This window comes from Heterodontus francisci, chromosome 39, assembly GCF_036365525.1.
Source record: "Heterodontus francisci isolate sHetFra1 chromosome 39, sHetFra1.hap1, whole genome shotgun sequence".
Classification (NCBI taxonomy): domain Eukaryota; kingdom Metazoa; phylum Chordata; class Chondrichthyes; order Heterodontiformes; family Heterodontidae; genus Heterodontus; species Heterodontus francisci.
In genome coordinates, this window is record NC_090409.1 from 42,253,033 (window position 1) to 42,280,609 (window position 27,577).

Consider the following 27,577-nt stretch of genomic DNA (forward strand, 5'->3'; position numbering starts at 1 on the left):
GATCAATGGGAGTGAATCTCAATGCGAGTGATCAGTAGGAGTGAATCTCAATCAGAGTGATCAATGGGAGTGATCAATGGGAGTGAATCTCAATGGGACTGATCAATGGGAGTGAATCTCAATGGGAGTGATCAATGGGAGTGATCAATGGGAGTGGATCTCAATGGGAGTCATCAATAGGAGTCAATCTCAATGGCAGTGAATCTCAATGGGAGTGAATCTCAATGGGAGTGATCAATGGGAGTGACCAATGGGAGTGAATCTCAATGGGAGTGAATCTCAATGGGAGTGAATCTCAATGGCAGTGAATTTCAATGGGAGTGAATCTCAATGGGAGTGAATCACAATGGGAGTAATCAATGGGAGTGATCAATTGGAGTGAATCACAATGGGAGTGAATCTCAATGGGTGCGATCAGTAGGAGTGAATTGCAATCAGAGTGATCAATGGTGTGAATCTCAATGGGAGTGATAATGGGAGTGAATCTCAATGGGAGTGAATCTCAATGCGAGTGATCAGTAGGAGTGAATCTCAATCAGAGTGATCAATGGGAGTGATCAATGGGAGTGAAACTCCATGGGAGAGAATCTCAAGGGGAGTGATCATTGGGAGTCAATCTCAATGGGAGTGATCAATTGGGAGTGATCAGTGAGAGTGAATCTCAATGGGAGTGAATCTCAATGGGAGTGATCAATGGGAGTGAATCTCAATGGGAGTGATCAATGGGAGTGATCAATGGGAGTGAATCTCAATGGGAGTCAATCTCAATGGCAGTGAATTTCAATGGGAGTGAATCTCAATGGGAGTGATCAATGGGAGTGAATCTCAATGGGAGTGATTAATGAGAGTGATCAATGGGAGTGAATCTCAATGGGAGTGATCAATGGGAGTGATCATGGGAGTGAATCTCAATGGGAGTAATCAATGGGAGTGATCAATGGGAGTGGCTCTCAATGGGAGTGATCAATGGGAGTGAATCTCAATGGGAGTGAATCTCAATGAGAGTGTTCAATGGGAGTGATCAATGGGAGTGAATCTCAATGGGAGTGAATCTCAATGGGAGTGATCAATGGGAGTGATCAATTGGAGTGAATCTCAATGGGAGTGAATCTCAATGGGAGTGATCAATGGGAGTGATCAATGGATGTGATCAATGGGAGTGAATCTCAATGGGAGTGATCAATGGGAGTGACTCTCAATGGGAGTGAATATCAATGGGACTGATCAATGGGAGTGACTCTCAATGGGAGTGACTCTCAATGGGAGTTAATCTCAATGGGAGTGATCCATGGGAGTGAATCACAATGGGAGTGATCAATGGGAGTGATCAATTGGAGTGAATCTCAATGGGAGTGAATCTCAATGGGAGCGATCAGTAGGAGTGAATTTCAATCATAGTGATCAATGGTGTGAATCTCAATGGGAGTGATCAATGGGAGTGAATCTCAATGGGAGTGAATCTCAATGCGAGTGATCAGTAGGAGTGAATCTCAATCAGAGTGATCAATGGGAGTGATCAATGGGAGTGAATCTCAATGGGACTGATCAATGGGAGTGAATCTCAATGGGAGTGATCAATGGGAGTGATCAATGGGAGTGGATCTCAATGGGAGTCATCAATAGGAGTCAATCTCAATGGCAGTGAATCTCAATGGGAGTGAATCTCAATGGGAGTGATCAATGGGAGTGACCAATGGGAGTGAATCTCAATGGGAGTGAATCTCAATGGGAGTGAATCTCAATGGCAGTGAATTTCAATGGGAGTGAATCTCAATGGGAGTGATTAATGAGAGTGATCAATGGGAGTGAATCTCAATGGGAGTGATCAATGGGAGTGAATCCCAATGGCAGTGAATCTCAATGTGAGTGAATCACAATGGGAGTAATCAATGGGAGTGATCAATTGGAGTGAATCACAATGGGTGCGATCAGTAGGAGTGAATTGCAATCAGAGTGATCAATGGTGTGAATCTCAATGGGAGTGATAATGGGAGTGAATCTCAATGGGAGTGAATCTCAATGCGAGTGATCAGTAGGAGTGAATCTCAATCAGAGTGATCAATGGGAGTGATCAATGGGAGTGAAACTCCATGGGAGTGAATCTCAAGGGGAGTGATCATTGGGAGTCAATCTCAATGGGAGTGATCAATTGGGAGTGATCAGTGAGAGTGAATCACAATGGGAGTGAATCTCAATGGGAGTGATCAATGGGAGTCATCATGGGAGTGAATCTCAATGGGAGTGAATCTCAATGGGAGTGATCAATGGGAGTGATCAATTGGAGTGAATCTCAATGGGAGTGAATCTCAATGGGAGTGATCAATGGGAGTGATCAATGGATGTGATCAATGGGAGTGAATCTCAATGGGAGTGATCAATGGGAGTTAATCTCAATGGGAGTGAATCTCAATGGGAGTGTTCAATGGGGTGATCAATGGGAGTGATCAATGGGAGTGAAACGCAATGGGAGTGATCAATGGGAGTGAATCTCAATGGCAGTGAATTTCAATGGGAGTGATCAATGGGAGTAACTCTCAATGGGAGTGAATATCAATGGGACTGATCAATGGGAGTGACTCTCAATGGGAGTGACTCTCAATGGGAGTGATCAAAGGGAGTGATCAATGGGAGTGAATCACAATGCGAGTGATCAATGGGAGTGAACAATTGGAGTGAATCTCAATGGGAGTGAATCTCAATGGGGGCGATCAGTAGGAGTGAATTTCAATCATAGTGATCAATGGTGTGAATCTCAATGGGAGTGATCAATGGGAGTGAATCTCAATGGGAGTGAATCTCAATGCGAGTGATCAGTAGGAGTGAATCTCAATCAGAGTGATCAATGGGAGTGATCAATGGGAGTGAATCTCCATGGGAGTGAATCTCAAGGGGAGTGATCATTGGGAGTGAATCTCAATGGGCGTGATCAATTGGGAGTGATCAGTGAGAGTGAATCTCAATGGGAGTGAATCTCAATGGGAGTGATCAATGGGAGTAATGAATGGGAGTGAATCTCAATGGGAGTGATCAATGGGAGTGAATCTCAATGGGATTGATCAATGGGAGTGATCAATGGGAATGAATCTCAATGGGAGTGATCAATGGGAGTGGATCTCAATGGGAGTGAATCTCAATGGGAATGATCAATGGGAGTGAATCTCAATGGGAGTGATCAATGGGAGTGAATCTAAATGGCAGTGAATCTCAATGTGAGTGAATCACAATGGGAGTGATCAATGGGAGTGATCAATTGGATTGAATCTCAATGGGAGTGATTAATGAGAGTGATCAATGGTAGTGAATCTCAATGGGAGTGATCAATGGGAGTGAATCTCAATGGGAGTGATCAATGGGAGTGATCATGGGAGTGAATCTCAATGTGAGTGAATCACAATGGGAGTGATCAATGGGAGTGATCAATTGGAGTGTATCTCAATGGGAGTGAATCTCAATGGGAGCGATCAGTAGGAGTGAATTTGATTAATTTAATCAATGGTGTGAATCTCAATGGGAGTGATCAATGGGATTGAATCTCAATGGGAGTGAATCCCAATGGCAGTGAATCTCAATGTGAGTGAATCACAATGGGAGTGATCAATGGGAGTGATCAATTGGAGTGAATCTCAATGGGAGTGAATCTCAATGGGAGCGATCAGTAGAAGTGAATTCAATTAAGTTAATCAATGGTGTGAATCTCAATGGGAGTGATCAATGGGAGTGAATCTCAATGCGAGTGAATCTCAATGCGAGTGATCAGTAGGAGTGAATGCCAATCAGAGTGATCAATGGGATGATCAATGGGAGCGAATCTCCATGGGAGTGAATCTCAATGGGAATGATCATTGGGAGTGAATCTCAAAGGGAGTGATCAATTGGGAGTGATCAGTGAGAGTGAATCTCAATGGGAGTGAATCTCAATGTGAGTGATCAATGGGTGTGATCAATGGGAGTGAATCTCAATGGGAGTGATCAATGGGAGTGAATCCCAATGGCAGTGAATCTCAATGTGAGTGAATCACAATGGGAGTGATCAATGGGAGTGATCAAATGGAGTGAATCTCAATGGGAGTGAATCTCAATGGGAGTGATCAGTAGGAGTGAACTGCAATCAGAGTGATCAATGGTGTGAATCCAAATGGGAGTGATCAATGGGAGTGAGTCTCAATGGGAGTGATCAACGGGAGTGATCAATGGGAGTGAATCTCAATGGGAGTGATCAATGGGAGTGAATCTCAATGGGAGTGAATCTCATTGGGAGTGTTCAATGGGAGTGAATCTCAATGGGAGTGATCAATGGGAGTGAATCTCAATGGGAGTGATCAATGGGAGTGATCATGGGAGTGAATCTCAATGGGAGTGAATCTCAATGGGAGTGAATCTCAATGGGAGTGATCAATGGGAGTGATCAATTGGAGTGAATCTCAATGGATGTGATCAATGGGAGTGATTCTCAATGGGAGTGATCAATGGGAGTTAATCTCAATGGGAGTGAATCTCAATGGGAGTGTTCAATGGGGTGATCAATGGGAGTGATCAATGGGAGTGAAACGCAATGGGAGTGATCAATGGGAGTGATCAATGGGAGTGGCTCTCAATGGGAGAGATCAATGGGAGTGAATCTCAATGGGAGTGAATCTCAATGAGAGTGTTTAATGGGAGTGATCAATGGGAGTGAATCTCAATGCGAGTGAATCTCAATGGGAGTGATCAATGGGAGTGAATCTCAATGGGAGTGTTCAATGGGAGTGACTCTCAATGGGAGTGAATATCAATGGGACTGATCAATGGGAGTGACTCTCAATGGGAGTGAATATCAATGGGACTGATCAATGGGAGTGACTCTCAATGGGAGTGACTCTCAATGGGAGTGATCAAAGGGAGTGATCAATGGGAGTGAACAATTGGAGTGAATCTCAATGGGAGTGAATCTCAATGGGAGCGATCAGTAGGAGTGAATTTCAATCATAGTGATCAATGGTGTGAATCTCAATGGGAGTGATCAATGGGAGTGAATCTCAATGGGAGTGAATCCCAATGGCAGTGAATCTCAATGTGAGTGAATCACAATGGGAGTGATCAATGGGAGTGATCAATGGGAGTGAATCTCCATGGGAGTGAATCTCATTGGGAGTGTTCAATGGGAGTGAATCTCAATGGGAGTGATCAATGGGAGTGAATCTCAATGGGAGTGATCAATGGGAGTGATCATGGGAGTGAATCTCAATGGGAGTGAATCTCAATGGGAGTGAATCTCAATGGGAGTGATCAATGGGAGTGATCAATTGGAGTGAATCTCAATGGATGTGATCAATGGGAGTGATTCTCAATGGGAGTGATCAATGGGAGTTAATCTCAATGGGAGTGAATCTCAATGGGAGTGTTCAATGGGGTGATCAATGGGAGTGATCAATGGGAGTGAAACGCAATGGGAGTGATCAATGGGAGTGATCAATGGGAGTGGCTCTCAATGGGAGAGATCAATGGGAGTGAATCTCAATGGGAGTGAATCTCAATGAGAGTGTTTAATGGGAGTGATCAATGGGAGTGAATCTCAATGCGAGTGAATCTCAATGGGAGTGATCAATGGGAGTGAATCTCAATGGGAGTGTTCAATGGGAGTGACTCTCAATGGGAGTGAATATCAATGGGACTGATCAATGGGAGTGACTCTCAATGGGAGTGAATATCAATGGGACTGATCAATGGGAGTGACTCTCAATGGGAGTGACTCTCAATGGGAGTGATCAAAGGGAGTGATCAATGGGAGTGAACAATTGGAGTGAATCTCAATGGGAGTGAATCTCAATGGGAGCGATCAGTAGGAGTGAATTTCAATCATAGTGATCAATGGTGTGAATCTCAATGGGAGTGATCAATGGGAGTGAATCTCAATGGGAGTGAATCCCAATGGCAGTGAATCTCAATGTGAGTGAATCACAATGGGAGTGATCAATGGGAGTGATCAATGGGAGTGAATCTCCATGGGAGTGAATCTCAATGGCAGAGATCAGTAGGAGTGAATTCGATTAAGTTAATCAATGGTGTGAATCTCAATGGGAGTGATCAATGGGATTGAATCTCAATGGGAGTGAATCCCAATGGCAGTGAATCTCAATGTGAGTGAATCACAATGGGAGTGATCAATGGGAGTGATCAATTGGAGTGAATCTCAATGGGAGTGAATCTCAATGGGAGCGATCAGTAGGAGTGAATTCAATTAAGTTAATCAATGGTGTGAATCTCAATGGGAGTGAATCTCAATGGGAGTGATCAATGGGAGTGATCAATTGGAGTGAATCTCAATGGGAGTGAATCTCAATGAGAGTGTTTAATGGGAGTGATCAATGGGAGTGAATCTCAATGCGAGTGAATCTCAATGGGAGTGATCAATGGGAGTGAATCTCAATGGGAGTGTTCAATGGGAGTGACTCTCAATGGGAGTGAATATCAATGGGACTGATCAATGGGAGTGACTCTCAATGGGAGTGAATATCAATGGGACTGATCAATGGGAGTGACTCTCAATGGGAGTGACTCTCAATGGGAGTGATCAAAGGGAGTGATCAATGGGAGTGAATCACAATGGTAGTGATCAATGGGAGTGAACAATTGGAGTGAATCTCAATGGGAGTGAATCTCAATGGGAGCGATCAGTAGGAGTGAATTTCAATCATAGTGATCAATGGTGTGAATCTCAATGGGAGTGATCAATGGGAGTGAATCTCAATGGGAGTGAATCCCAATGGCAGTGAATCTCAATGTGAGTGAATCACAATGGGAGTGATCAATGGGAGTGATCAATTGGAGTGAATCTCAATGGGAGTGAATCTCAATGGGAGCGATCAGTAGGAGTGAATTCAATTAAGTTAATCAATGGTGTGAATCTCAATGGGAGTGAATCTGAATGGGAGTGATCAATGGGAGTGATCAATTGGAGTGAATCTCAATGGGAGTGAATCTCAATGGGAGTGATCAATGGGAGTGATCAATGGATGTGATCAATGGGAGTGAATCTCAATGTGAGTGATCAATGGGAGTTAATCTCAATGGAAGTGAATCTCAATGGGAGTGTTCAATGGGGTGATCAATGGGAGTGATCAATGGGAGTGAAACGCAATGGGAGTGATCAATGGGAGTGAATATCAATGGCAGTGAATTTCAATGGGAGTGATCAATGGGAGTAACTCTCAATGGGAGTGAATATCAATGGGACTGATCAATGGGAGTGACTCTCAATGGGAGTGACTCTCAATGGGAGTGATCAAAGGGAGTGATCAATGGGAGTGAATCACAATGCGAGTGATCAATGGGAGTGAACAATTGGAGTGAATCTCAATGGGAGTGAATCTCAATGGGAGCGATCAGTAGGAATGAATTTCAATCATAGTGATCAATGGTGTGAATCTCAATGGGAGTGATCAATGGGAGTGAATCTCAATGGGAGTGAATCTCAATGCGAGTGATCAGTAGGAGTGAATCTCAATCAGAGTGATCAATGGGAGTGATCAATGGGAGTGAATCTCCATGGGAGTGAATCTCAAGGGGAGTGATCATTGGGAGTGAATCTCAATGGGCGTGATCAATTGGGAGTGATCAGTGAGAGTGAATCTCAATGGGAGTGAATCTCAATGGGAGTGATCAATGGGGAGTGATCAATGGGAGTGAATCTCAATGGGAGTGATCAATGGGAGTGAATCTCAATGGGAGTGAATCTCAATGGGAGTGATCAATGGGGAGTGATCAATGGGAGTGAATCTCAATGGGAGTGATCAATGGGAGTGATCAATGGGAGTGATTCTCAATGGGAGTGATCAATGTGAGTGAATCTCAATGGGAGTGATTCTCAATGGGAGTGATCAATGGGAGTGAATCTCAATGGGAGTAAATTTCAATGGGAGTAAATTTCAATGGGAGTAAATTTCAATGGGAGTGATCAATGGTAGGTGATAAGTGAAACTACAACTCCCAGTCTGCCCTGGGGCTGCGCAGGCGCACCAACGTCAGCTCCGCCCACTCCGCTCTTGGACACTCCAACTTCCGGTCGCTAGGCAACGTGTTGACGTCAGGCGGCGGCTGCCTTATAAGGCGTCTGGTGCAGGAGGAAAGGAGCAGACTGCGGCATCTGGACAGTGAGTGGAGGTGGAGGTGGAGGTGGAGGTGGAGGTGGAGGTGGAGGTGGAGGTGGAGGTGGAGGTGGAGGTGGAGGTGGAGGTGGAGGTGGAATGATGGAATGAGGGGGGGAATGATGGAATTGGGGGAAGGAGGAGGAGGGGATGATGGAACGGGGGAGGAGGAGGGGATGATGGAACGGGGGAGGAGGAGGAGGAGGAGGGGATGATGGAACGGGGGAGGAGGAGGAGGAGGAGGGGATGATGGAACGGGGGAGGAGGAGGAGGAGGAGGGGATGATGGAACGGGGGAGGAGGAGGAGGGGATGATGGAACGGAGGAGGAGGAGGAGGAGGGGATGATGGAACGGGGGAGGAGGAGGAGGGGATGATGGAACGGAGGAGGAGGAGGAGGAGGGGATGATGGAACGGGGGAGGAGGAGGAGGAGGAGGGGATGATGGAACGGGGGAGGAGGAGGAGGAGGAGGAGGGGATGATGGAACGGGGGAGGAGGAGGAGGAGGAGGAGGGGATGATGGAACGGGAGAGGAGGAGGAGGAGGAGGAGGGGTTGATGGAACGGGGGAGGAGGAGGGGGATGATGGAACGGGGGAGGAGGAGGAGGAGGAGGAGGGGATGATGGAACGGGGGAGGAGGAGGAGGAGGAGGAGGGGATGATGGAACGGGGGAGGAGGAGGAGGAGGAGGAGGGGATGATGGAACGGGGGAGGAGGAGGAGGAGGAGGAGGGGATGATGGAACGGGGGAGGAGGAGGAGGAGGAGGAGGGGATGATGGAACGGGGAGGAGGAGGAGGAGGAGGAGGGGATGATGGAACGGGGGAGGAGGAGGAGGAGGAGGAGGGGATGATGGAACGGGGGAGGAGGAGGAGGAGGAGGAGGGGATGATGGAACGGGGGAGGAGGAGGAGGAGGGGATGATGGAACGGGGGAGGAGGAGGAGGAGGGGATGATGGAACGGGGGAGGAGGAGGAGGAGGGGATGATGGAACGGGGGAGGAGGAGGAGGAGGAGGAGGGGATGATGGAACGGGGGAGGAGGAGGAGGGGATGATGGAACGGGGGAGGAGGAGGAGGGGATGATGGAACGGGGGAGGAGGAGGAGGGGATGATGGAACGGGGGAGGAGGAGGAGGGGATGATGGAACGGGGGAGGAGGAGGAGGAGGAGGAGGAGGGGATGATGGAACGGGGGAGGAGGAGGAGGAGGAGGAGGAGGGGATGATGGAACGGGGGAGGAGGAGGAGGAGGAGGAGGGGATGATGGAACGGGGGAGGAGGAGGAGGAGGAGGAGGGGATGATGGAACGGGAGAGGAGGAGGAGGAGGGGTTGATGGAACGGGGGAGGAGGAGGGGATGATGGAACGGGGGAGGAGGAGGAGGAGGGGATGATGGAACGGGGGGGGAGGAGGAGGAGGAGGGGATGATGGAATGGGGGAGGAGGAGGAGGAGGAGGGGATGATGGAACGGGGGAGGAGGAGGAGGAGGAGGAGGGGATGATGGAACGGGGGAGGAGGAGGAGGAGGAGGAGGGGATGATGGAACGGGGGAGGAGGAGGGGATGATGGAACGGGGGAGGAGGAGGAGGAGGAGGAGGGGATGATGGAACGGGGGAGGAGGAGGAGGAGGAGGAGGGGATGATGGAACGGGGGAGGAGGAGGAGGGGATGATGGAACGGAGGAGGAGGAGGAGGAGGGGATGATGGAACGGGGGAGGAGGAGGAGGAGGAGGAGGGGATGATGGAACGGGAGAGGAGGAGGAGGAGGAGGAGGGGTTGATGGAACGGGGGAGGAGGAGGGGATGATGGAACGGGGGAGGAGGAGGAGGAGGAGGGGATGATGGAACGGGGGAGGAGGAGGAGGAGGAGGAGGGGATGATGGAACGGGGGAGGAGGAGGAGGAGGAGGAGGGGATGATGGAACGGGGGAGGAGGAGGAGGAGGAGGAGGGGATGATGGAACGGGGGAGGAGGAGGAGGAGGAGGGGATGATGGAACGGGGGAGGAGGAGGAGGAGGAGGGGATGATGGAACGGAGGAGGAGGAGGAGGGGATGATGGAACGGAGGAGGAGGAGGAGGAGGAGGGGATGATGGAACGGAGGAGGAGGAGGAGGAGGAGGGGATGATGGAACGGGGGAGGAGGAGATGATGGAACGGGGGAGGAGGAGGAGGAGGAGGAGGGGATGATGGAACGGAGGAGGAGGAGGAGGAGGAGGGGATGATGGAACGGAGGAGGAGGAGGAGGAGGAGGGGATGATGGAACGGGGGAGGAGGAGGAGGAGGGGATGATGGAACGGGGGAGGAGGAGGAGGAGGAGGGGATGATGGAACGGGGGAGGAGGAGGAGGAGGGGATGATGGAACGGGGGAGGAGGAGGAGGAGGGGATGATGGAACGGGGGAGGAGGAGGAGGAGGAGGAGGGGATGATGGAACGGGGGAGGAGGAGGAGGGGATGATGGAACGGGGGAGGAGGAGGAGGGGATGATGGAACGGGGGAGGAGGAGGAGGGGATGATGGAACGGGGGAGGAGGAGGAGGGGATGATGGAACGGGGGAGGAGGAGGAGGGGATGATGGAACGGGGGAGGAGGAGGAGGAGGAGGAGGAGGGGATGATGGAACGGGGGAGGAGGAGGAGGAGGGGATGATGGAACGGGGGAGGAGGAGGAGGAGGGGATGATGGAACGGGGGAGGAGGAGGAGGGGATGATGGAACGGGGGAGGAGGAGGAGGAGGAGGGGATGATGGAACGGGGGAGGAGGAGGAGGAGGAGGGGATGATGGAACGGGGGAGGAGGAGGAGGAGGAGGGGATGATGGAACGGGGGAGGAGGAGGAGGAGGAGGGGATGATGGAACGGGGGAGGAGGAGGAGGGGATGATGGAACGGGGGAGGAGGAGGAGGGGGAGGAGGGGGAGGAGGAGGAGGGGATGATGGAACGGAGGAGGGGGAGGGGATGATGGAACGGAGGAGGAGGGGGAGGGAATGATGGAACGGAGGAGGAGGGGGAGGGAATGATGGAACGGAGGAGGAGGGGGAGGGGATGATGGAACGGAGGAGGGGGAGGAGGAGGAGGGGATGATGGAACGGAGGAGGGGGAGGAGGAGGAGGGGATGATGGAACGGAGGAGGGGGAGGAGGAGGAGGGGATGATGGAACGGAGGAGGAGGAGGAGGAGGGGGAGGATGGAACGGAGGAGGAGGAGGAGGAGGAGGGGGAGGAGGGGATGATGGAACGGAGGAGGGGGAGGAGGGGATGATGGAACGGAGGAGGAGGAGGAGGGGGAGGAGGGGATGATGGAACGGAGGAGGAGGGGGAGGAGGGGATGATGGAACGGAGGAGGAGGGGGAGGAGGGGATGATGGAACGGAGGAGGGGGAGGAGGGGATGATGGAACGGAGGAGGGGGAGGAGGGGATGATGGAACGGAGGAGGGGGAGGAGGGGATGATGGAACGGGGGAGGAGGGGGAGGAGGGGGAGGAGGGGATGATGGAACGGAGGAGGAGGAGGAGGAGGGGATGATGGAACAGAGGAGGAGGAGGAGGAGGAGGGGATGATGGAACGGAGGAGGAGGAGGAGGAGGAGGAGGGGATGATGGAACGGAGGAGGAGGAGGAGGAGGAGGGGATGATGGAACGGAGGAGGAGGAGGAGGGGATGATGGAACGGAGGAGGAGGAGGAGGAGGAGGGGATGATGGAACGGAGGAGGAGGAGGGGATGATGGAACGGAGGAGGAGGAGGGGATGATGGAACGGAGGAGGAGGAGGGGATGGGAACGGAGGAGGAGGAGGGGATGGGAACGGAGGAGGAGGAGGGGATGATGGAACGGAGGAGGAGGAGGATGATGGAACGGAGGAGGGGGGGATGATGGAACGGAGGAGGAGGAGGAGGAGGGGATGATGGAACGGAGGAGGAGGAGGAGGAGGGGATGATGGAACGGAGGAGGGGATGATGGAACGGAGGAGGGGGAGGAGGAGGAGGGGATGATGGAACGGAGGAGGGGGAGGAGGAGGAGGAGGGGATGATGGAACGGAGGAGGAGGAGGAGGAGGAGATGATGGAACGGAGGAGGGGATGATGGAACGGAGGAGGGGGAGGAGGAGGAGGGGATGATGGAACGGAGGAGGGGGAGGAGGAGGAGGAGGGGATGATGGAACGGAGGAGGGGGAGGAGGAGGAGGAGGAGGGGATGATGGAACGGAGGAGGAGGAGGGGATGATGGAACGGAGGAGGGGGAGGAGGGGATGATGGAACGGAGGAGGGGGAGGAGGGGATGATGGAACGGGGGAGGAGGAGGAGGAGGGGATGATGGAACGGAGGAGGAGGAGGAGGGGATGATGGAACGGAGGAGGAGGAGGGGATGATGGAGGGGGAGGAGGGGATGATGGAACGGGGGAGGAGGAGGAGGAGGAGGGGATGATGGAACGGAGGAGGAGGTGGAGGAGGGATGATGGAATGGGGGAGGAGGAGGAGGGGATGATGGAACGAGTGGAGGAGGAGAGGAGAGGGTGATCGAACGGAGGGAGGGAGGGGGGGGAAGGAGAGGTGAGGGCGATGGAATGGGGGGAGGTGAGTTGAGTAGGAGGGGCGATAGGAAAGGGGGGAGGATATGGGGAAAGAATGTAAATTGAGGTGTTTTATACAGTTTTAATATTTTGATGTGCTGATCTTTGTACTGCAGAGGTTGTCTGTCTGTGTCTCTCTGTCTCTCTGTCTGTGTGTCTCTCTGTCTCTCTGTCTGTGTGTCTCTGTGTGTCTCTGTCTGTGTGTGTGTCTCTGTCTGTGTGTGTGTCTCTGTCTGTGTGTGTGTCTCTGTCTGTGTATCTCTCTGTCTGTGTGTGTCTGTGTGTCTGTCTGTCTCTGTGTCTAGGGCCTGATGGACAGCAGCTGATAGATAATGCAATGCCCAGTTTCTCTCTCTCTCTCTCTCTCTCTCTCTCTCATGCTGAGAATCTGGGTCACTTTGCAGGCCCGAGCGGAGCAGCTCTCTCCCAATCTCCTGTGTCTCATATCCAGCAGGTTAATCGCAGCATAATCTGGGAAAGCCATCCTTAATTCCTCAACCGAGCCTCGGCAGCCGCTGAAATCTATCCGCTGCCTGAATGGAGAATTTCCGGCCCGAGTGAGGAGCTGGCTGGCAGGATCACGGGGAGGAGGCCATTCGGCTCATCGTGTCTGTGCTGGCCCTTGAAAGAGCGATCCCATTAATCCCACTCCCCTGTTCTTCCCCCCCCCCCCCCCCCCCCACCTTTTTTTTTAAAAAAAAGGAAAAGTGGAAATATCTGATTAATGGTTTAAAAATACGACTGCAGTCGAATCTGTGCCTGGTCACTGGGTTTGGTTTAATTTTGAATTCCCTACTGAAGGTTGTCCTGAAGGTGAATTGTCTGTGTGTTTGTTAATTCATCCGTGGGATGTGGGTGTCGCTGGCCGGGCCAGCATTTATTGCCCATCCCTAATTGCCCTTGAGAAGGTGGTGGTGAGCTGCCTTCTTGAACCGCTGCAGTCCATGTTGGGTAGGTACACCCACAGTGCTGTTAGGAAGGGAGTTCCAGGATTTTGACCCAGCGACAGTGAAGGAACGGCGATCTAGTTCCCAGCCGGGACGGTGCGTGACTTGGAGGGGTTGTTCCCACGCACTTACTGCCCTTGTTCTCGGGAGGATGATGTGTTAACTTTTCGACACAATCCCACACTTTGTATCCACTTCCTCCCAGTATCACATCACTGACACCCTTCACATCCGCTGCAGGGCTGTGGTGATTCTGCGACGGGGAGGGTGGGGGGGGGGGGGGGGGGCGCTGGCTATTCCGGGATGGGGGGGTGGGGGTGATTATTCTGGGATGGCCGGGAGAGCGGGAGCTGCGTGGCTCACGGCATTCTTCCAGAAGTGAACTGGAGCAGAGACGGGGGTGGGGTGGGGGTGGGGTGGGGGGGTGCCCCAGACATTAACTGGCGAATTGCCAAGGTGCGCCTGTGCCCCAGCTCGGTGCTGTTTCAGTTTCGGCAGAGCGGGGGGGGGGGCCGCACACACACACACCGCCCGTTCCGGACCCCCCCCCCCGCGGGCTGCGCACAGCAAGATCCCGCAGCGTGATAAACGACGGTTCATTTTTTTTTTCTCTTCTTTCCTTCCTCGGGTCTCTGTCGTGCTGAATTACACCAGGCTTCTTTTTTTTCTTTGAAAATAAAATCCGTTTTTGTGGTTTTTATTTCAAATCGAGGTGTTGAAACCACCAGGGAGGTGGCCTGTTTTCTTTTTTGCTTTCTCATTTGGCCAGCTCGTTGCTGTTTTTTTTTTTAAACTGTTGTCAGTGCCGCTCAATCTCTTGCTGAATCACTGACGTTCGTCGGGCATTTTGTGAACTGCAGCAGCCAAACAAAATGGCAGTGTGCCCTTTGACCTTGTGGGAGGGATGGAGCCTTGACCATTGACCCGTGTGGTGTCTCTCGGCGTGACTCAATCTACAGTTGATCTCTGTCTCTGTCTCTCTCTGTCTCTCTCTCCCCCCCCTCTGGGCATCTTAAAGACCCAGCCAGTTCTGTACCTTTCCAGGGTCTGATTTACAAACGTCCGGCCGTAATCCTTCTCCGCACGTCCACAGGCATCGTCCCCCTGGTCGTATCTGTGTCATGAGCTTCCGATCACGTATTCGCGCCATCACTAAGACCCGCCTGTTTCCACCTCTGTAACATCGCCCCTGTCTCAGCTCGTCGGCTGCTGGAACCCTTATCCGTCCCTCTGTTACCTCCAGACTTGACCATTCCAACGCACTCCTGGCTGCTCGCCCAGATTCTCCCCTCCGGAAACTTCACCTCATCCAAAACTCTATCTCTGTAACCTCCTCCAGCCCCTACAACCCTCCCTATCTCTGTAACCCTCCTCCAACCCGTACAACCCTCCCTATCTCTGTAACCTCCTCCAGTCCCTACATCCCTCCCTATCTCTGTAACCTCCTCCAGCCCGTACAACCCTCCCTATCTCTGTAACCTCCTCCAGTCCCTACAACCCTCCCTATCTCTGTAACACCCCTCCAGCCCCTACAACCCTCCCTATCTCTGTAACCTCCTCCAGTCCCTACAACCCTCCTTATCTCTGTAACACCCCTCCAGCCCCTACAACCCTCCCTATCTCTGTAACCTCCTCCAGCCCCTACAACCCTCCCTATCTCTGTAACCTCCTCCAGTCCCTACAACCCTCCTTATCTCTGTAACCTCCTCCAGCCCCTACAACCCTCCCTATCTCTGTAACCTCCTCCAGCCCCTACAACCCTCCCTATCTCTGTAACCCTCCTCCAGTCCCTACAACCCTCCCTATCTCTGTAACCCTCCTCCAGTCCCTACAACCCTCCCTATCTCTGTAACCTTCTCTAGCCCCTACAACCCTCCCTATCTCTGTAACCTCCTCCAGTCCCTACAACCCTCCTTATCTCTGTAACACCCCTCCAGCCCCTACAACCCTCTCTATCTCTGTAACCTCCTCCAGCCCCTACAACCCTCCCTATCTCTGTAACCTCCTCCAGCCCCTACAACCCTATCTCTGTAACCTCCTCCAGTCCCCACAACCCTCCCTATCTCTGTAACCTCCTCTAGCCCCCACAACTCTCCCTATCTCTGTAACCTCCTCCAGTCCCTACAACCCTCCTTATCTCTGTAACACCCCTCCAGTCCCTACAACCCTCCCTATCTCTGTAACCTCCTCCAGCCCATACAACCCTCCCTATCTCTGTAACCTCCTCCAGCCCCTGCAACCCTACCTATCTCTGTAACCCTCCTCCAGCCCCAACAACCCCTCCCTATCTCTGTAACCTCCTCCAGCCCCTACAACCCTCCTTATCTCTGTAACCTCCTCCAGCCCCTACAACCCTCCCTATCTCTGTAACCTCCTCCAGTCCCTCCAACCCTCCCTATCTCTGTAAACTCCTCCAGCCCCTACAACCCTCCCTATCTCTGTAACCTCCTCCAGCCCCTACATCCCTCCCTATCTCTGTAACCTCCTCCAGCCCCTACAACCCTCCCTATCTCTGTAACCTCCTCCAGCCCCTACAACCCTCCCTATCTCTGTAACCTCCTCCAGCCCCTACAACCCTCCCTATCTCTGTAACCTCCTCCAGCCCCTACAACCCTCCCTATCTCTGTAACCTCCTCCAATCCCTGCAACCCTCCCTATCTCTGTAACCTCCTCCAATCCCTACAACCCTCCCTATCTCTGTAACCTCCTCCAGCCCCTAAACCTCTCCGCCTCCCTCTCTCTCCTCCTTTAAGACGCTCCTTAAAAAACTGATCTCTCTGACTGAGCTTTGCATTTCTAATGAGTAAACCTTTTCAGAGGAGTGGTCATGTGATTTCGATACGGAGGTGAACTTTAACCTCTTGTTTAAATGGTGAGATGACCATCAGTCTGTGTGTTTTACCTGTTTCTTTTGTGAGTGAATGATGGAAGATCTTTAAATCAGAGACTACATTTCCCCAGCGTCTTTCACCCCCTCGACACGTCCCAAAGCCCCTCACAGACAATGAAGGACTTTATTTGAAGTGTGCTCACAGTTTGTAATGTGGGAAATGCTGCAGCCAATTTGTGCTCAGCAAGATCCCACAAACAGCAATGTGATAACGACCCAGATCATCTGTTTTTTTTTAGTGATGTTGGTTGAGGGATAAATATTGTCCCCAGGACACCGGGGAGAACTCCCCCCTCACCGCCCGGCTCTTCTTCCAAATAGTGGCCGTGGGATCTTTTACACCCACCTGAGAGGACAGACGGGGGCCTCGGTTTAATGTCTCATCTGAACGACGGCACCTCCGACGGTGCGGCGCTCCCTCAGTGCTGACCCTCCGACGGCGCGGCGCTCCCTCAGTGCTGACCCTCCGACGGCGCGGCACTCCCTCAGTGCTGACCCTCCGACGGCGCGGCACTCCCTCAGTGCTGACCCTCCGACGGCGCGGCACTCCCTCAGTGCTGACCCTCCGACGGCGCGGCACTCCCTCAGTGCTGACCCTCCGACGGCGCGGCACTCCCTCAGTGCTGACCCTCGGACGGCACGGCGCTCCCTCAGTACTGGGGAGTGAAGGCCTGGGTTCTTGGGTGTCTCTGAAGGCCGAGTGAGGCTCTGTATAAATGGAAGTTAATCGTCTTGCAGGACTGTTCAGTTTCATCCCCGAAATCTTGTATATTTTGTGTTTTTAGATTCTGCGAATCCCTTTCGAAGAACACGATGGGAGAATTAAAAGTTGGGATTAATGGGTAAGTCAGTGATTACAATCGAACAGCTTGAAACACAGAAAGGAACGTATCATCACACAGAGTGAGACCATTCAGCCCATCGTCCCTGTGCTGGCTTTCAAAGATCTATCCAATTAGTCCCCACTCACCCCCCCACTGCTCTCCGCCCCCCATCTCCCTCCAAATTTTTCCCCTTCTAGTCTTTCCCCAATTCCCCCCTTTTGAAAGTTACTATTGAATCTGCTTCCACCGCCCTTTCAGGCAGCGCGTTCCAGATCACAACAACTCACTGCGTCAAAAACATTCTCCTCCTCTCCCCCCCTCTGGTTCTTTTACCGATTATCCTCAATCTGTGTCCGTCTGGTTACCGACCTTCCTGCCACTGGGATCAGTTTCTCCTCATTTACTCTTGTCAGCATTTTGAAGATAAGGTGATGGTGAGGAGAGAGGGTGCAGCTCCTGTTTGAAGAGGGAACCCTCCAGGGGTTTAAACTCCGTGCCTGATGTCTGGTGTGACGGAGGAGGAGGAGGAGGGGGGATGGACACACTGGGGGAGTTTCTCGCAGGTCTGGCCGAGTTGGTTTCTCTTCTCCAGTGTTGCTGCAGTCTGACTCTTCCGAGAGAGGGAGCCCCTGGTGCTAAAGTCCTTTACGCCACATGCACTGTCCCGGGCACTTGTTGGTTGGTTGAATCCGATCTGTATTTGTTTTTAATCCTGAGGGTTGCGCAGAAATGGGCCATTTGGCCCATCTTCTCCGTGCTGGTGTTTCTCCTCCACACGAGCCTCCTCCCACCCCCCCCTCTCCATCTCACCCTATCACCGTATCCTTCTATTCCTTTCTCCCTCATGTGTTTATCCAGCTTCCCCCTTAAATGCATCGATACTGTTCACCTCAACCACTCCCTGTGGGAGCGAGTTCCACATTCTCACCACTCTCTGGGGAAAGAGGTTTCTCCGGAATTCCCCATCGGATTTATTAGTGACTGTCTTATATTGATGGCCCCGAGTTCTGGTCTCTCCCCCCACAAGTGGAAACATCTTCTCTCCGTCTACCCGATCGAAACCCCCTTCATTTATCTTGTCGGGTTGTGTGTTCTGGAGGTTAGAGGTTAAAGTTCAGAGTGCGTTGCCGATGTCCATGCTCTGCACTTGTTGGATTCACCCTCTTGCCTTGTGCCTTGCAGCTTTGGCCGTATTGGCCGATTGGTCCTCCGAGCCTGCCTTGAGAAGGGAATTCGTGTTGTCGCCATCAATGACCCTTTCATTGACCTGAACTACATGGTAAGAGACGGCCTGTCCAATCCCGAGGGGAGTGGGATGGATGGGATGGGAAGAGAGAGTGTCCAATCCCGAGGGGATGGGATGGGCGGGATAAGGCTGGTTGGGAAGAGATTGCTACATTGGCAGATGACATGAAAGGTCACATCGCGACCTAAAACCCTGCACCCTTAACCCTGTGACCTGGCTGGATGATTGGCCATCTTTTTTTTTTTTGCTTCTGGGTTGCCTGCTGGGAGGGTCTGCGGACCATTCCGGAAGGGCTGGCTCGTAGTACCCTGCTCGGTGCCCCTCTCGGGGCCCAGAGTGCGGTCTGGGTGACGATGGCTTGAGACGTCTCTCGGTCTGGCAGATGGTGGGTCTTTTGGGGGGGGAAAAGTGCGACCAGATCCCCTCACGGCCTCCACCGCCAATGGTAGAGGCTTCCCATCCAGCTGGTTCTCCAGGCGTTAAAGTCGGGTGGCACCCTGCACGTTGGCGGTTGGTTCCCTGCGGGTACATTGGGGCTTGGGGGGGGGTGGGGGGAGAGGGTTCAGTTCCAGCAGAGCGCGAGGGGCGCGGAACCTTACCGGCCGCGACCCCCGAGTTGGTCTGATTTTGGTGGCGATTCGTGTTTTTCAGGCTTACATGTTCAAGTACGATTCAACCCACGGCCGTTACCGGGGAGAAGTGAAAGCTGAGGACGGGAAACTGACGGTGGATGGGAGCGCTATCTCGGTGTTCCAGTGGTACGTATTCGGGGGAGGGACGGGAGAGAGCGGGGGGCGGGGTAGCTGGATTCCGACTGGGCCCTGCTTTCCCACCCCCGACGCGCCACCCCCTCTGACAGTGTGGCACTCCCTCGCGCTGCCCCTCCTCCCTCTGTACTGGGAGTGTCAACCTGGCTATCTCACTGCAGTCCCTGGAGTGAGGACTCGAACTCTCTGCCTTGTGGGCTGCGAGGCGAGGGAACAGACCCACTGAGGGCATGGCCACTGAGCAGAGGTCGGTCCGGCCCCGCTGCACGTGGCCGGGAGGGGCCCCTGGCCTTTCACTGACGCTGGGAGTAAGCACTTTCTCAATCTGCCGCCAGTGCGAATGAGGCTGCGGCATTCCTGAGGGGTTCGTCTCCACGGTGACCGAGCCCCCTCGTCCCTTTTTTCCTTTTGTTGTCGTCGCTATAAAGCCCCGAAGGCCAATTGTTGAAATTCCTCCGCAGCTATCGAAGCACAGATTATTCGACTTGCTGCTCTCTGTGGGATCTGCTTTTAAAAATCTCCCCCGTTTTTTTTTTCCTGTTTTGCGCTGATAAATTTAACCCAGGTCAAAGCACAAAGCGCTTGTTCCAGCCGAGGGTTTTCTGAGCCGTTGTGTGTCTGGGAAGGTCTTTTGAACAGTGAACCCCCCCCCCCCCCCCCACCACCCTCCCCAGCTCCTGTCTGCAGCCTCCACATCGCCAGGTACCTCATCTCGGAATCCTGGATACCTGCGTCTGTTTGGGATGAGGCTAAGGGAATGTGTGAACAATCCTGCCCTCCAGCCACGCTCATCGGCTCGTACAGCACAGGAGGAGTCCATTCTACCCGTTGTCCCTGTGCTAGCTCTTTGAAGGATCTATCCAATTAGTCCCCACTCTCCCCCCCCCCCCCCCCCCCCCGCCCTGCTCTTTCCCCCATCCTCCTGCAATTTTTCCCCCTTCCAGTATTTCCCCAATTCCCCCCTTTTGAAAGTTACTATTGAATCTGCTTCCACCGCCCTTTCAGGCAGCGCGTTCCAGATCACAACAACTCACTGCGTCAAAAACATTCTCCTCCTCTCTCCCCCCCCCGCCTCTGGTTCTTTTACCGATTATCCTCAATCTGTGTCCCTCTGGTTACCGACCCTCCTGCCACTGGGAACAGTTTCTCCTCATTTACTCCATCGAAACCCCCTCGTGATTTTGAAGGCCTCGATTAAATCTCCCCCCTTAACCTTCTCTGCTCTAAGGAGAACAATCCCAGCTTCTCCCAGTCTCTCCACATTAACTGAAGTCCCTCATCCCTGGGAACGTTCCAGTAAATCTCCCTCCGCACCCTCTCCAAGGACTCGGCACCCGTCCTGAAGTGTGTGGCGACTGGAATCGGACTCAGTATTCCAGCTGGGGACGATCCGGGATTTACAAAGGGTTCAGCAGAACCTCCTTTGTTTTTCTTAGTATTCTATTTCTCTTTTTAATAATGTTCAGGATCCCGTAGGTTTCATTCTCAGCTTGTCCCTGCCACCTTCAGAGATTTGTATATGTTCACCCCGGTCATTCTCTTCCTGTAACCCCACCTCCCCAGCTTTAAAATGATGAAATCTAGTTTTATATCGTGACCTCCATCGGATGTTGTTTCCACATCGGCAAACGGTGGCGGAAAGCGTCAGATTTTTCCTCGACTTCTCGTCACGCATGCTGTCCCGACGATTTATTAACCCGGGCCTCCATCTGCTTGCAGCATGAAGCCAGCAGAGATTCCCTGGGGTGAGTCCGGCGCCCTCTACATCGTGGAGTCGACTGGCGTGTTCCTGAGTGTGGAGAAGGCTTCGGTACGTCGGCAACCCTGGGGAGAAGGGGTGGTGGGAGGGGAAGGAAAGCAAGAAGCTTTCAGGGGTCCAGACCCAAATCTCCCTGGAACGTGAGCAGGGGAGGGGGAAGACCGCTCGGCCCATCCTCGAGCTCCGCTCTGCATTCCCAGCCGATCGCCAGCTCCCTCGGCGTCTGGTCCAGTCTCGCCCGGCGGGGGTGGTGGCGGGGGGGGGGGGGGGGGAGGGGGGGGGGGCCAGGGTTGTGTGATGCATAAACTGCAGGTCTCCTGATTCAGCTGAGCCGCCCAGCTAGGGGGGCGGGTTGAATGGGGCATTTGGGTCACCATTCCCACAGAGGGTGAGTGGTATTGAGGTACAGCTCAGTCATGGTCTAACTCAAAGGCAGAATGAGCTCGAGGGGCTGAATAGTCTCCTGTTCCCCGTGCAGCATGAATCTTCTGCAATTCTGGTGGAGAACTGTGGGGATGGGGGGACGATGGGTTTTATTAGAGGACAGTCCAGCGAGTGAGGCCAGACACCCCAGGGCTGTTCTGAAGTGCCTTCCATTTGGGCAGTTCACTGGTACTGAGGCTAAGGATGGTGGCTCTCAAGGCCCAAACCTCAGACTCTCCCTTTTTGAGTTGTCGCGTAGGGAATGGAGTTCCTCTTTCCCTTTCCTCACGGGTTCCCTTTGGGACATTGAGCGGAACGAAGAGCTGACAGATCCTGGTCGGTTGTCCGAAGGCCGGCCTGAGCTGGTGGGTTTGGGGTCTCCGCCGTCGGTCAGTTTGAGGCGGGGCGGCGGAGCGGTGTGTCTCCGCGGGCGAGTGACCTTTTTTTTGCTGTTTGCGTTTCAGCTGCATTTACAGGGTGGAGCATTGCGCGTGGTGGTGACGGCCCCGTCTCCAGATGCCCCCATGTTTGTCATGGGGGTGAACGAAAGCAAGTATGACCCTTCCAGCATGAGTATCGTAAGGTGAGGCACAGTGAGATCGTGCGTGTGTGTGTGCGTGTGTGTGTGTGTGTGTGCGTGTGTGTGCGCCTGGCTGTGTAACCTGTGCAACCTGTTGTGGCTGCAGCTGCAACACGGAGCCTGCCGCAAATGTCGAGCTTGGTGTTGAGACTGGATTCCTACTGCACAGTAAAAGGCTTCCAGTCGATTGGTGTTGTGTGACAGACGTTTTGCCAACTGTTTTGGGAAATGAGAGGGAGGATGTCAAAGAGCAACAGCTGTCAGATGGCCTCGGCTGTGGCAATCCTAACCTTTTCTTTTCTCCCTCTCTCTTTCTCTCTCTTTCTCCCTGTGCCTCTCCCTCTCCTCTCTGCAGCAATGCATCCTGCACTACAAACTGCCTGGCCCCGCTTGCAAAGGTCATTGAGGATAACTTTGGCATTGTCGAGGGTTTGATGGTGAGTTGACCGCGGGTGGGGCCCCTCGTATTGACGCAGCCAGTTAATCGGAGCTGAAAAGTCGAGTCTGCTGCCTCACGCTGTGTTGCAAGAGTATTTTGCAGAGTAGAGTGCTCACCGCACGAGTTGGGATGTTTTAAGGAAGCTGGATTGGGCAATACTGCCTTAACGGTAAAGGAACAGCTAGACTGCAGTAAACAGGATGTGACTGCGTTTGATATCTCGACCTGAATGGGTGCAGCATCACCAGAAATTTAATTGAGGCTGAGTTTGCATATTCCCTCGGAGTGTAGAAGATTAAGGGGGTGATCGAATCGAGGGGGGTTTAAGATGATTAAAGGATTCGATCGGGTCGATCGAGAGAAACAATTTCCTCTGGTGGGGGACGGAGGGGGGAATCCAGAACAAGGGGGCAGAACCTTAAAATCAGAGCCAGGCCGTTCAGGGGGTGATGTCAGGAAGCACTTCTTCACACAAAGGGGAGTGGGAATCTGGAACTCTCTCCCCCCGGAAAGCTGTCCAGGCCGGGGGTCAATTGGAAATTTCAAACCTGAGATTGATGGATTTTTACTGGGTGAGGGGATTAAGGGTTACAGAACCAAGGGGGGGAGTTGGAGTTAAGATACAGATCAGTCATGATCGAATAAAATAGACCAGAACTCGGAGCCATCAATATAAGAGAGTCACTAATAAATCCAGTGGGGAATTCCGGAGAAACCTCTTTCCCCAGAGAGTGGTGAGAATGTGGAACTCGCTCCCACAGGGAGTGGTTGAGGTGAATAGTATCGATGTATTTAAGGGGGAAGCTGGATAAACACATGAGGGAGAAAGGAATAGAAGGATATGGTGATAGGGTGAGATGGAGAGGGAGGGGTGGGAGGAGGCTCGTGTGGGGCAGAAACACCAGCATGGGAGCAGATGGGCTGAATGGCCTGTTTCAGTGCTGTTAACAGTATGGAATGAGCTCGAGGGGCTGAATGGCCTCCTCCTCGTGTTCCCGTTGAGCACCGAGTTGTTTGCACTGTGTTCGGTTCGGGCTGAGTTTATTTTTTTTCTCCTTCTGCTGCCTCTCCGCAGACGACGGTTCACGCCTACACCGCGACCCAGAAAACTGTGGACGGCCCATCGGCTAAGGCATGGCGCGATGGAAGAGGGGCCCACCAGAACATCATCCCTGCCTCAACTGGAGCTGCAAAAGCTGTGGGGAAGGTCATCCCCGAACTCAACGGGTGGGTAACCAGCGGTTTAAAACCCACCGGCCTGCAGGCCCTCCGAGTCCAGCTAACCTGGTAACCTGTCACTGTCCGCCCCAGCCCATTGAGCGCCCACTGAAGCTGGGTTTGGTTCTCAATGACCAACACCCGTCACGTCCTCCGTGCGATTATGGAGCCAACCTTTTTCAGGTTGTGGCTGATTCCAGGACTGCATTGGTGGGGTGTTGGGCGTCACTGGCCAGGCCAGTATTTATTGCCCTTGAGAAGGTGGCGGAGAGCTGCCTTCTTGAACCGCTGCAGTCCATGTGGGGGTAGGTACACCCACAGTGCTGTTAAGGAGGGAGTTCCAGGATTTTTGACCCAGCGACAGTGAAGGAACGGCCGATATAGTTCCAAGTCAGGATGGTGTGTGACTTGGAGGGGAACTTGCAGGTGGTGGTGTTCCCATGTATTCGCTGCCCTTGTCCTTCTAGTTGGTAGAGGTCGCAGGTTTGGAACTATATCGCCGTTCCTTCACTGTCGCTGATTTCTCTCGCTGATTTCCTCTCAGGAAGCTGACTGGGATGGCGTTCCGTGTTCCCGTGGCTGATGTCTCCGTAGTGGACCTGACCTGTCGTCTGGTCAAACCTGCCTCGTATTCCGAGATCAAGGAGGCAGTGAAGCAGGCATCAGAGGGGCCGCTGAAGGGAATCCTGGGATACACGGACCATCAGGTGCGTAGTCTTTGAGGGGTGGGCAGCCTCGCATCCCTCAATTCCTGAGGGCAGGGGATTGAGGTCTCTCCTCCTCATGGCCATGCAACCCCAGTCGAAGGGGAGATGTGATGATGCAGTGTCAGTTGTGTTCTAAAAGGGGGTGCAGGAGCAGAGAGACCTGGGGGTGTGCGTTCATCAATCTTTCCAAGATGCAGGACACAGTGAGAAGGTGGTTGTCAAAGTGCACAGGTCCTTCATTAATATAGGCACAGAGTGCCAAAGCAAGGTTCAGCTAAACCTTTTATAAATCATTGGTTAGAGTCCATCCGGAGGGTCAGTGCTGAGGGAGTGCCGCACTGTCGGAGGGTCAGTACTGAGGGAGTGCCGCACTGTCGGAGGGGAGGGTCAGTACTGAGGGAGTGCCGCACTGTCGGAGGGGAGGGTCAGTGCTGAGGGAGTGCCGCACTGTCGGAGGGTCAGTACTGAGGGAGTGCCGCACTGTCGGAGGGTCAGTACTGAGGGAGTGCCGCACTGTCGGAGGGTCAGTACTGAGGGAGTGCCGCACTGTCGGAGGGTCAGTACTGAGGGCCGGTGCTGAGGGACTGTCGGAGGGCCAGTGCTGAGGGAGGGCCGCACTGTCGGAGGGCCAGTGCTGAGGGAGGGCCGCACTGTCAGAGGGCCAGTGCTGAGGGAGGGCCGCACTGTCGGAGGGTCAGTACTGAGGGAGCGCCGCACTGTCGGAGGGTCAGTACCGAGGTGCCGTCTTTCAGATGAGACATTAAACCGAGGCCCCCGTCTGCCCTTTCGGGGTGGGTGTAAAAGATCCCACGGCCACTATTTGGAAGAAGAGTGGGGGGTGGTGGGGGGGGGGGGGGGAGTTCTCCCCGGTGTCCTGGGGACAATATTTATCCCTTGACCGACATCCCTAAAAAAAAAACAGATGATCTGGGTCATTGCTGTTTGTGGGATCTTGCTGTGCACAAATTGGCTGCCGTGTTTCCTACATTACAACAGTGACTGCACTGCCAAAAGTACGTTATTGGCTGTGAGGCCCTTTGGGACGTTCTGCGGTGGGGAAGGGCGCTAGAGAAATGCAAGTTCTCATGTGATGCCGTTCCCAGTGTTTTTTTTTTGTTGTTTTAATGCAGGTTGTGTCCTCTGACTTTGTGGGAGATACTCACTCCTCCATCTTCGATGCTGGTGCAGGGATATCACTGAACGACAATTTTGTAAAGCTGATCTCCTGGTGAGTCTCCACTGGTGTCTGTCTTCTCAATCGCCGGGCGTTTGCTCGGCACCCCCCCCCCCGCCCCTTACCCTGCAGTGCAGTCCTGATGTTTGAAGGGAATCGGTTTCAAGTTCTGTGGTCATCTTGCGTCTGGCTAGAAGGGCCATTGACTCCCCGCTAGAGAATGGTGACCAACGGCTCTGGTTTCTGGTCAGACAGGTCTGGTACTGCTGCTCATCCCCCCCCCGCCCCACCTCAGTTTATTGCTTCTTGTACCCCTCCAGTTTCATCTCCAGTTTCATCTCAATCCATCCTCCCACTCCCTTTTTTGTTTTACTGAGTTTTTTTGGGGGGTTGGCATCTTCCCATTTACGAAAGCTGACAGAACCCACAGCGAACAATCCATTTTAGGTGGGGGTGTCTACTCTTGGTGCACCTTCGCTGATGGCTGGGAAGGCCAATCCTTGAGCGGCAGGTTCTGTCACAGTTGACACTGTGAGTTGTTTTTGACGGTGCCCGTTGTCAAGCTGCTGGTCATCATGGTAGTGCCCACCAGTCCACACTCGGAGCACTGTGCACAGTTCCAGTCTCCATATGCCTTGGTTAGACCACACTCGGAGCACTGTGCACAGTTCCAGTCTCTACATACCTTGGTTAGACCACACTCGGAGCACTGTGCACAGTTCCAGTCTCCATATGCCTTGGTTAGACCACACTTGGAGCACTGTGCACAGTTCCAGTCTCTATATACCTTGGTTAGACCACACTCGGAGCACTGTGCACAGTTCCAGTCTCCATATGCCTTGCTTAGACCACATTTGGAGCACTGCGCACAGTTCCAGTCTCCATATAACTTGGTTAGACCACATTTGGAGCACTGCGCACAGTTCCAGTCTCCATATAACTTGGTTAGACCACATTTGGAGCACTGTGCACAGTTCCGGTCTCCTTATAACTTGGTTAGACCACACTCTGAGCACTGTGCACAGTTCCAGTCTCCATATACCTTGGTTAGACCACATTTGGAGCACTGCGCACAGTTCCGGTCTCCATATACCTTGGTTAGACCACATTTGGAGCACTGCGCACAGTTCCAGTCTATATATACCTTGGTTAGACCACATTTGGAGCACTGTGCACAGTTCTGGTTGCCGTATTATAAGAGGGGGGTATAGAGGCACGAGAGAAGATACAAAAACAGATTTACAAGAATGATTAACCTCGTCTTTTTTTTCTTGAACCTCAGGTATGATAATGAGTTTGCCTACAGCAATCGTGTAGCTGACCTCATGAACTACATGTTCAGCAAGGAGAATTGAGCTGGCGGATTTCTGGAGCTGATTGTGGACCTTCCCCCATGGCGTGGGTTAGAGGGAGAGTGTGGATACACAGTAAACTGTGTACCTTTTCATTCCAGGCTGTGTGTGCGTGTGTAGTGTTCAATGTAGAAGGAGCCTGACCAAATCTGTCCTGAACCCAGTCACTTTTGGATTTGAAACACTTTAACCTGTGCTACCAACGGCCCTCATTCCTCCGGGTCCCGTGCGGTTCCGTGTTGAGTGTGTGTGTTTCTCACTAGTCATAAAGCAAATTGTATTCCTCTTCCGAGATCATTCCTGAGATAGCGAGTTGTATTTGTGTCCAAATAAAAGCTTTCCATCAATTCACCAATCTTTGTTGCTCAGTTGAATGAGTGTCTGTCTTCCCTTTCAGAGGCGTGATTAATTTCTTCATTCTGGGGAGGGCTAGGCCTGCATTTATTGCCCATCCCGAATTGCCCTTGAGAAGGTGGTGGTGAGCTGCCTTCTTGAACCGCTGCAGTCCATGTGGGGTAGCTACACCTGCTGTTGAGTCATTTATGGCACAGGAGGTGGCTATTCGACCCATCGAGTTGATGCCAGCTA

The 27,577-nt window shown here is 52.8% G+C and overlaps 1 protein-coding gene across 1 annotated transcript; it reads left to right on the forward strand.

Annotated features, from left to right (window-relative positions):
- The first annotated feature begins 8,044 nt into the window (after positions 1-8,044).
- gapdhs (glyceraldehyde-3-phosphate dehydrogenase, spermatogenic) lies at positions 8,045-27,340 on the forward strand. The gene is made up of 11 exons (XM_068018620.1): positions 8,045-8,129; positions 17,286-17,342; positions 18,507-18,603; positions 19,222-19,328; positions 21,057-21,147; positions 21,984-22,102; positions 22,455-22,536; positions 23,614-23,765; positions 24,301-24,463; positions 25,594-25,691; positions 26,920-27,340. Exons 2-11 carry the CDS (start codon positions 17,314-17,316, stop codon positions 26,990-26,992), a joined length of 1,011 nt encoding a protein of 336 aa, XP_067874721.1. The 5' UTR covers positions 8,045-8,129; positions 17,286-17,313; the 3' UTR covers positions 26,993-27,340.
- The last annotated feature ends 237 nt before the right edge of the window (positions 27,341-27,577 follow it).